Source organism: Adiantum capillus-veneris, chromosome 27, assembly GCF_014529385.1.
Source record: "Adiantum capillus-veneris isolate H3 chromosome 27, ASM1452938v2, whole genome shotgun sequence".
Classification (NCBI taxonomy): domain Eukaryota; kingdom Viridiplantae; phylum Streptophyta; class Polypodiopsida; order Polypodiales; family Pteridaceae; genus Adiantum; species Adiantum capillus-veneris.
The window spans coordinates 47,153,718-47,164,058 of NC_140957.1; the positions used below are offsets into that span (position 1 = coordinate 47,153,718).

At 41.7% G+C, this 10,341-nt stretch overlaps 1 protein-coding gene across 2 annotated transcripts; it reads right to left on the bottom strand.

Moving 5' to 3' along the window:
- Nucleotides 1–430: 430 nt before the first annotated feature.
- LOC147421902 (pleiotropic drug resistance protein 1-like) lies at nt 431–9,467 on the bottom strand. Of its 2 annotated transcripts, none has more exons than XM_086503143.1 (25): nt 9,349–9,467; nt 8,796–9,147; nt 8,545–8,665; nt 8,172–8,254; nt 8,003–8,087; nt 7,559–7,718; nt 7,377–7,453; nt 7,251–7,304; nt 7,073–7,163; nt 6,472–6,773; nt 5,771–6,052; nt 5,361–5,677; nt 5,119–5,279; nt 4,931–5,034; nt 4,389–4,551; nt 4,190–4,312; nt 3,952–4,088; nt 3,352–3,684; nt 2,982–3,272; nt 2,624–2,707; nt 2,410–2,543; nt 2,102–2,329; nt 1,607–1,778; nt 1,257–1,511; nt 431–1,123 (listed from the first exon to the last, which is right to left on the bottom strand). In XM_086503143.1, exons 1-25 carry the CDS (start codon nt 9,350–9,352, stop codon nt 848–850), a joined length of 4,389 nt encoding a protein of 1,462 aa, XP_086359269.1. In that variant the 5' UTR covers nt 9,353–9,467; the 3' UTR covers nt 431–847. The 2 variants fall into 2 exon arrangements, with proteins under 2 accessions (XP_086359269.1, XP_086359270.1); XM_086503144.1 differs by having other exon boundaries at nt 8,796–9,144; nt 9,349–9,465.
- Between the last annotated feature and the right edge of the window lie 874 nt (nt 9,468–10,341).

Sequence of the window (10,341 nt, forward strand, 5' to 3'; positions counted from 1 at the left end):
CAGGACTTCCCCCGCCACACACTATCGCTCTATCCATCCCACCCATCAGCATCACTGCAGATACTTCGACTCCAGACATACATAAATCCTGTCCCACCCTACTGCGGAGATCCAGCGGCCCAAATCGCGCGCCCCTACCGTGAACGCGCCCTGCCGTCGATCCCACGAGTTGGACCCCGTGTCAAATATAAACGAGGTGCTCGCATGCACATGCAATTGCGCATGGGTGCCCATATGTGTTTGTTCTCATATTATTGCCCACATGTTTGCGGGCGGGTGCCCATATGTGTTTGCTCTCATCTTGCTGACCGATACTTGAGATTCTTTTGTAGGTAGATAAGTTGCTTTCTTGCTTAATACATTTTCAATTCATACCATTTAAGCAAAAATGTCGACATCACAAGTTGCTGAAAAATGCACATTCAAAAAAAGTAATTTGCTATCATGGTTAAATTTTTGGATGTTGTTGCAGAATAGAATTGATGTGTCAAAATTGTCTCCCTACAAGATTGGCTTCAGTAATCAGTAAAGCCTAACTAGCTTTTGCAAAAGGGGCATGGAGTGGACAATGAACAGGTCTGGAATTTTTCTTCACCGTTGGTGGGGAGCTTGCGCTGCAAACCTGTAAAGGTTCATGTTTTGTAGGTTGGGTCATTTTGGCAAGCTGCTCTCAGTTACATTTGGAGAAACTGTTGGCAAGGATGCTTGTCGACATCGTAGTCCACTTGAGAAACACCCCCTCAATTAGTGGAATATGCTAGATTCCATAAAATATGCCATCCTCAACAATTGAGGATGCCATCCATACTTGGGTTGCATAAGCTGAGGGAAGTCTTGTCCAGCATTGTCATCGCTTTTGGAAGTTGAGTTTCTTGATGCCATATGCAAACATGAACAAAAACACGAAGACCCAGACCAAGTGCATTCCGGCAACCACTCCCAAGAAGTCGTGCTTGTACCCAAGGGTGTCCTCGATGTACTGCCTAACAGATTGTGGATCACCGGTGTTGTCAGGATCCCTTATGCGCGTCTCGATATCACCTAGCTGAGATGCAATCATTCCGTAAAGCGTCCATTGTACTGGGTTTGCCCAAGAATACCATCTCCACCACACCGGAATATTCTGGTATATCAGATAAGCCAAGTAAAGGTAAGAAGAAAAATCCAAGTTTCTAATGAACATCTCGAAAATCTCTTTCAAGCAAGCAACTGCAAAGCTATTTAGTTCAGAGAGCTTTAGCCTTTTCTCTGCTTACCTTCCGTGGGATTATGAAGCCGCAAAACAAGTTCCAGAAGGTGAAAAGGAAGGTAGTGATTATGGCAGCAAAATGGACATTTGGTGTGATGGCCACACACATCATGCCATAGTAAGTGAAATATAGGAGGGTGAAGGATAAGAAGAACAGGTAGTAAAAGAATTTGGCTGCAGTCCAGTCAAAGCTGATCATTGGATATGTAATCAGCGTAAACAGAACGCTTTGAAGGAGAACGTATGGAATCTCAATTATAGCCTGTCACCACAGCAGATTTGCAACCCATGTTAGTTTATCAATGCTATTTCTAATGTCCTCTTTGGTTAAAGGAATGTGCCTCGTTCAATAAGTACCTGAGCAAATGCATATGGTAGTGCAGAGTACATTCCTGCCCCTCTTTCACGATAAAAAACGGTTCGTTCAATGTCGACTACAGGTTCCACTGTGCTTGCATTGCTGAATCCTAGAAATAGCGATGCTACATATATAGCACCAAAAACGTTGCTCAAGTCCTGGACGGTGTCCCTGCAACAAACGAAGTACATATTTAGCAACTTCAGAAGGCAGCAAAATTATGATGAGCTAGATTGATTGTTTGTTATGCAGCTTATGATGAACACTGTGTCTGCAAATGTTTCAAAATGTGGAGATCATGTATAGTAGATGGATTCATATGCGAATGTTTGCAAATGTTTCAAAATGTGGAGATCGTGTATAGTAGATGGATTCATGTGCGAATCACATGAGAAGCCATGGTGAATGGTTCAAGTACTTGCAAACTTTGGACAGTCCTGATTAAAGTTGCAAGGATCAAATCATTTGAGCAAACTTTGTAGAGAAGCCCTTACGTCTTGCCACCAAGGTTCCAAAAAATTGTCCCACACAACAATGCTATGGCACTTGTGAACAGCATTCGGACGGCGTTGTAGTATGGATTGCGCCAATAAGACCAGTGTTGTTTCCAAAGACAAGCCATGCACTGCTGAAGGAAAGGTTGGGAGTAGGTTGTGGCAAAGGAGAGGTCCTCAGAACCAGGAAGAGGGATGCTTAGCTCTTTAATTAGTGCCTGATTTTGTCTGCGCCCCAAAGAAAAGAAATGAGTAAGGGCCAGGGCCATGATTATGGATTGTTTTGAAGCTGTCTTTATTCAACTTACTGATAAAGAGTAGAATTTCTGTAGATTTCTGCAAAGTCGACGCCGAGCTGACTCTCTACCGAGGGTGAGCTGATGTCAAGCATCCAAGCAGCAGGGTTGTAACCCTCCTTGATTTGGTGAACTCCTGGTATTGCCTGTTGGAAGCAAATTAGATTTCTTCAAGCATCAATGGTGGAAAAGCAAGCTTAATTTATTGCACCTTCAAAGTTTTTACCTGGAAGTAATCTATAAGATGACAAGACTGATGACCAAGAGGTCCTGCATAGATGACTTGCCCACCTCTTTTTAGCAAAAGCAGCTGCAATAAGATTTGAAAGGTTGTTTATTGGCGCTAAACAACTGTGGGTCGAACTTTGCTACTGATAAAATGACTTAATTTTTCCAAATGTATTAGTAGTACTTGAAGGCCCCCGGAGATGCAGAAGGAGTCTATCGTCAGGGGAGATAGCTATGGAGTAGAGATGAGGCCATGAGCCTTCAAGTTGGCATACATTCATGTCATGAAAGATAGTGGATTGAAGGTAAACAGAACATGCTGAAAACTAATTGAAAGAGGGGGCAATCTCGCAAACCTTGTCAAAAGACTCAAAAATGTCAATGCTCGGTTGATGTATCGTGCAGACCACTGTCCGCCCTGTATCTACAGTATTGCGTACTGTTCTCATTACTATAGCTGCAGCTCGGGCATCCAAGCCAGATGTGGGCTCATCCATAAAAATTATGGAAGGGTTCGCGACAAGCTCAACTGCGATTGTGAGTCTTTTTCTTTGCTCTGTGGAAAGCCCATTCACACCAGGAAGACCCACTAGAGCATTTCGAAGAGGGTTGAGCTCGACAAGCTCCATTACCTCTTCCACAAACATCTACAAAGTGCAGTTAAAAGTAAAAGATATCATCTTTGTGCCTCAGACAACAGAACATAAGAGACAACTAAGTACATACCATTCTTTTACTTTTGTCAATGTCCGCAGGTAAACGAAGCCATGCTGAGTACACGAGAGACTCTAGTACTGTCACATTTGGGGAGTGGATATCGTTTTGTTCACAATAACCTGAGATTCTTGCAAAAGTTTCTTGCTTCTTGGGATACCCAGAGATCCAAATATCGCCCTTTATGTAACCCCCCGTTTTTCTTCCAGCTAAAACATCCATCAGAGTACTTTTTCCAGCACCACTAACACCAACAAGAGCAGTAAGGACCCCTGGCCTAAAAGCCCCACTTACATCTTGTAGGAGCTGCAGCTTATCTTCAAGGACTCCTTGAGCTTTGATTTCCTACAGACACATTCACAGAACTATTAGTACAAGTTTTAACGCCAAACAACTCTATATAAGGACCCATCAAGGTGCCGTTGATGACCATACTTCTCATCATAAAATGTTACAAAAAAGGAAAGCATTGTCCTAACTGAAACCCTAGCTAAAATAGCAAAAACAAGAGCGTAAATGACTATATTCCAAGCAGGAAACATGTTTTGAAATGCTCTAAAGCGTGTCAGCCCCAGAGTAAATTTTATGAATGCCACGGGGAAGATTTCTTACCAAAGGCATGTCAACATAGTAGTTGATTGCATTGAATGCAATGGAGAGTGGTTGAAATGGAAGGACCATTCCTTTCTTCTGAACCTCGCTTGTAATATGATCAACCTTCAATCGCCTGCTAGTTTTAGTTTGTGCGCCTGCAGATTCAAACTTCGTTTCAGAATTTTGAAGAAAGTTTTGGTGCATTGCACTTTGTTTGAGTTCATTGTCATGCTTCTCTAGTTCATTTACTTCCTACCTTGATAATCTGTTTCTGGTTCAATTGCTGCCAATCTAGATAATTGCAATCCCCTGCTGCTTGCATTTGAGCGGTCTGCTCTTATATCTTCTTCAGATATGATGGCCTGAGGTCTACCAAGTGCTGCCAAGAAAAATAGAAGTTGAGAGACAGCTCTTGTGCATGATCTCAACACCAATGAAAAAATTAAAACTCATACGATTGAGATAGGTCAGTGCCAATGTGAATAGGATGTTGTACAATATGGCAAATCCTATTAATGCTCCAATAGATATCCAATACCAATAATCCTCTGTGAAGAATCCGCGTGCTTTCAATATAGCTGTTCCGATGGTTTGTGCGTCAACACTGCCATTGTAAGGCTGTTTCAGAAAAACATCATTGGTTAACCAAGAGGTTTTGAACATGCTCAATTGTGCTGTGACATGTCAGGTCGTTATGAATTTGGGTCACTTGCAGAACTTTGGTGGGTTGACCTAAAGGAAACCATCTATATCACGTACATTCAAATGGTATTTTACCATGTACTTATATATTGTTAGGCGATAAAATGACCCCTTTTTCCTGTTGATCTTACATGTTTTTCCTAATTTCCAATAATAAAAACCCCTTTTGTAAGTAAAAATTTAAAATTAAAAAAAACTCATGAATCAAAACACCCCTCCTTTTTCACACTAAATTTTTTTGAGCTGCAACCCCCACTACTTTAATAGTGTCAACTACATGCAAAGAAAAGAGAACCTTTGCCCAACGGTCCGCCAGAAATTCATTGATTACTAAGCCATTCTGTGCATACATTGTCGGAGAGATCCAGTAGAACCATATCCACCATTTGTGAATTTGATCTGTTGAAAACCACTAGGCATTCAACACCTCATTCATCATATTAATCAGAAATGAAAAATGTGACCAAAAGAGAGAGGACCTACCTTTAGATATGACAAATCCCCCCAAGACAAAAATAATCATCAAGAAAGAGATGCCATATGAACTTGCAATTATCATAGACCTTCCGAGTGCTCCGATGAGACGGAAGAGACCCAACGCCATTTGAGAAAGGCAGAAATATAGAAAGAGTTGAGAAAAGAATCTGCACTTCAAGAGCTCCTAATTAGAGGTCGGATAGCTAACATCAGAAACCAAACCATGGAACTTTTGATTTGGCACAAACCTGGCTGGCCCCGGCGCAAATCCAATCACATAGTATGTCAGGCACACCCAGATAAGACACTCCAGCAAAGATAAGGGTATCCTTATGATCATTGATGGTATGGCATAACTCCATGCGGGATAAAAGAGCAAATCTCTATGCTTATAAAATACGGGAAGTCGACTGACAACCACAGCCATCTCATTGAATCCATTAAACATGATCATAATTAATCCATAGAAAAGAGCACCCATATATAAATTTGCATCAGCAATGCTGTCTTGATGGAGTTCTGTGCGAAGAAAGACAGTCATGGTAGCTACGGTTGCAGTGGTTATCTGTTTTTGTAAATGGGACTATTAGATCCTTGTCTCAAAATTCATACATATACAAAAGAAACTTGCAAATGAGAGAATCTTAAGGTCAAACACCTGGCAAGCCTCAAAGATGTATAGGAAAGAGTTGCGACGAGTAAGCAGCCACTCCCGCCAAAAGCAAGCTTTGAACAGGTCAACTTTTGAAATCCCATAGATTTGGTTGGATAGGGCTGCTGGATGACTTTTTGATTTGTCAAAAGGGCGGGCAAGCTTCGATTGGAGTGCCTGGCCCACATGAAATGACTTGAAAGATTCTGAAAATTCTCTTACTGAGATGAATCTGTAAGACTTGTCTGGATCTGCCCAGTATTGTGCTTGATCTTTTCTTGATGTAACCTGTGTCACAAGAGCAACTTGGTCTGTTAAAAAAACACTCTCTCCATATATAAAGATCCATGCACGAAGAGTGAAAAATTGTATGTGTTCGTACATATCTATGCATGATTGTATGGGTATAAATGTGGCGATTCAAGAACAACCAGCCAAACTCTATAGGTTTGACATGGCCTCCGACCTTCCTGAAGGGCATGCATTTGATTTTGAGCATGATACACCCGTTCGCCCTTCCGATTGAAAACAGAAAAACTTAAGCAACCTTTTCAATGTATGCATTATAGAGAGCTGTGCACTCATTGTCTATGAACGTGCAGAAGTGAGTCAAGCCATGTTTTTTGCGTGCGCTGATGCAACGATAGCTTTTTGCGTCATGCATATACTCATGTAGATGTGTCATTATAATAGCCACCATTTCATACCTCCTGCAAAAAATCAGCAACGTTTTTCCTCTCTGGACACTGAAATCCCATTGATTGGAAAAAATCGAGGATACACTCACGAGGTCCCTGATAAACAGTTTCACCCTCGGACAAAAGTATCACATCATCAAAAAGCTCAAAAGTCTCAGGTGCAGGCTGCAGAAGTGCAACAACCATAGTCACATCCATCACGTGTACAATGTTCTGCAAGCATTTCACAATCTGGAAAGTTGTAGAGCTGTCCAGCCCTGTAGAAATCTCATCCATGAAAAAGGCTTGTGCTGGTCCTACAAGCATTTCACCTGACCACATGAAAGAGAGATCAGGAAAAGCTCCAATCTCGAGGGTTAGTATTTCTTATTTTCTTTTATGAAGCCCCATTGATGATGCAATCCTTTTGCAGAGAATACAACCCTCAGCATGGAAAATTTTGAACCCAAGATCTCTGGATCAACCTTGACGAGGAGCTGTTGATCCTGTCACTTCTTTTGTCACAGCAAGCGCACGCGCACACACACACATGCACGTATGTATATGCATGCTCCTATAATGAAATGATGTTTTTCACAAATCACTACTTAGCAGCAGTCTTCGCATTTACCAGTGGTGACACGCTTTCGTTGCCCTCCTGATATTCCCCTCCTCATCTGATCTCCAACCAAGGTATCAGCACAAATCTCAAGTCCAAGAACCTGTCTCAACAGCACAAAGAAAGATTTTAAGATTTATAACATTGAAAACACTGGTTGCATCTGTCTGTATTGATGAGAAGATCTTACCCTCAAAACGTAATCAGTGACAATGCTTGTTTCCTGTCCTGCCATTGCAACAGCCTGCAGAAAAGACAAAGTCAGTCAACGTAGCTAGCAGCTTAGCTCTTGCAAAGGTGGACAAGTTCTTATTACCTTCATGAAGATATCGACGTCTGGGTTTGGCTTTATACCAGCAGCCTTTTCTCTTCTAGAGAGCTCCATTAGCATGTCTGATGAGATTGGCAAGAAAAATGAATGGTGAAACATGTTCTCCTCTAAATCCCATATTCTGAACACACAGCAACATATCAACAAAAGCATCGATGAATACTCACCAAATCTTGTTCCCACCCCTTGGCAACAACCAGAGAAATCCAGTGTCTCGCGAACGGTCATCTCTGCAAATTGTATGTCATGTTGGCTAATGTAGGCAGAGGTCCTTTGAGGGACAAACTCCGTCATTTCATGCCCATTGTATGTCACACTACCCAACATCTGAAACACAGAAATATTAAAGAGTGCCCAAGTATTCCAGTCCCATGTAAGTTCCATTGATATGCCCTTCGTCATGCATCTATCAGAGTCTAATGGACAGGCCCAGCACACTCACACAGTGCCTTAGTTTAGCTCTTGTATGTGTCCCCCAAAAGAACTATGTCGCGACTGTTTATATGACTTCAAAATTGGGAAAGCAGACTCCATAGGCAAGGAGAGCAGAGCGCAGGTCTTTTGCATGATGATGATGATGATCAGAGCAGCAAAAGAATGCAAATACGTACCCTTAAATCAGGAGGCAGCTTTCCGGCAAGGGCAAGCAATAATGTTGTCTTTCCTGAACTCGGAGGCCCCAGAAGCAAGGTCATTCTGCAACGTGCAATATAATGTGAGCAGTCCCTGCCTTAAGAACATGAAACATTTCATGAGACATATATGGTACTAAGAGCTAACCTCGAGGGCTTGACGACCCCATTCAAGCCTTTCAGTATCTTAAGAACATGCTTCTTTGGCGGTACTAGAAAGCTAGAGAATCCCTGCAGTTACAAGTACCCATACTTAGGTCAACGAACATGTCTGAAGTTTGCAAACAAGTGTCAGAATTTGCACCTGTTAATTGGCTGCACATTGGCAAAATGTACATGCCCTTTTCTGCACAATTTATTTAAAATGTGCAAGGTGGCCCTCAATGTAGTGCAGGCTAGACAGTACTAGAGCTTGTTATGGTTTGCTTATGCAGGATTTGCACATGAGTGCAGGCAAACGAAGAATCCAGAAGACATTTTGCATGCATGTATACAAAAGGTGATTTGAGTGATGGTCTTACCTCTACTAAATTGATCATGAAGTTATGAAGTGTTGGCAGTGCTCTGCTTCCAACATGAACATCTGCTTCAACAGCAAGATGCTCAAACCGAACTTCAATTTTTGGGAGCTCAATTCCAACCCTGCCTCTCAGGAAAAAAAAGGGGCATATTTGTCAAATGATCAAAAAAATAAAAATTGTGCGCACACAACTATTTGACGTGAGAGTGTCAACATCAACATTTGCAGCGTTGTGAATACCTCAGCTCTCACCTGTCAAGTCTTTCTCTTAGTTTCAAAAGAAAACGCTCATTATCTTCTTCAATTGCATGCAGCACTTTCTCCATCAGTTGGCGCTTCTCAGCTAATCCAAGCTTGCTAATTTCAATTTCTTGATGTCTCATGGAGCCAGTGTTGCTTACGTGGTGAAGGATCCCAAACCGCAGTCTGTCGAAAGTGGGCAGCTTCTCCAAGGCCGCCCACTTGAGCGCTTCTTCATCGTCGTCGTCATCACCGAGCGACATATTGCTGTAGCGGTTTGAAAAGGCATTGTCAGGCTGAGACAGAATTCTGCTGTCGAATGAAAGGAATGGGGGCTTTTGTGGGTGTGCATGTTCCCCTGCTGCTGCAACATCAACAGCTTCAAGATTAAGGCCCATGCAATGTGCTCTGAGCAAACACAGTAAAACCAAGTTAAGGTATGAAATGCATGCGAGAGAGTCGATTTCTCTCGCTTCTCAGCAATTAGGGAGGGAAAACAGAGAGAGAGAGAGAGAGAGAGAGAGAGAGAGAGAGAGAGTGGATTTCTCTCGCGCTTTCTACTTACCCATCTGCACGCAATGGAAGTCGAGCACTTTGGAACCCGAACCAGGAGGATGCAGGGGACTGAGTAGCAGCAAAGGTGGTGACCACAGCTGCAAACAATGGGAAATTTAAAGCCGGCTAACCTTGCACAAGCAGCAAAGTAGTGTATGTAGTAATTTCAAATTGTGCATGGCACCGCTGACTTAAATTAAAAATGGCTACGTAGTACGTCTGCTGATACCGCTTTTTCTCTTTTCTTAAATGGTTGATTCAATTAATTGATTGATTGATAGTCAAAATTTTGGTTCCTCTCTTGGTCTCCTCTTCAACCCTCAGCAGTGTACAACGTGTACAATGCACATAGCCAGAAGTTCCAGATGGTCATGGCCTCTTCGAAAAGCTTAGTCACACAAGAGGGTGGTCAAATGTGCACACTTGGGGTTCATTTCTATCACTTCTGGTAAGTAGTGATCATATTGGCATTGAACTAACGATTTGAAGTTAAGCGTGAAGATTTTCGTGTGTGGTCTGAAATCTTTTCTGAACGTTGCACGTTTAAAAATCGATTTTAATGACCCGTTATTTCAAACACAACTTTAAGATTAATCACAAAGATTATGAGATTGTATTTAATTGTATTTAAGACAAATTATTCACATAAATCATGCAAGTCTATTTAAGATGTTTTCTTATTGTAGAACTTGTCATTATAGCCAATAGTTTTTTCTTGTCTTTTGATATATATTCACATAATTCATAAAAGTTTATTTTGAGATCCTCTCTTCCTTCTAGTATTTGCCATCATAACAAGTTCATGTTTGGTAAATGAAATTGCATGTATAGGAAGGCTAGCAAGAATTCTCACCTTGTTGAAACAATATGAACTATTTAAACTAGCAACCATCAAAAATCTAAGCCTGGTCTCTTATAAAACATCAAGAAAATTGGCTCGGTCCTTATGAAAGCATCTTGCTCTTGAACACTCAAGTGAATTGCCCTTGCCTCAAGAGGGTTA

Bases quoted from the DNA above. Each gene is read 5' to 3' on its own strand.
- LOC147421902 (XM_086503143.1), bottom strand. The intron at 5,035-5,118 runs GTAGGTCCTCTC...GGTTTTCAACAG, and splicing joins GGGATTTGTCATATCTAAAG to ATCAAATTCACAAATGGTGG. The intron at 1,779-2,101 runs GTAAGGGCTTCT...CGTTTGTTGCAG, and splicing joins TGGAACCTTGGTGGCAAGAC to GGACACCGTCCAGGACTTGA.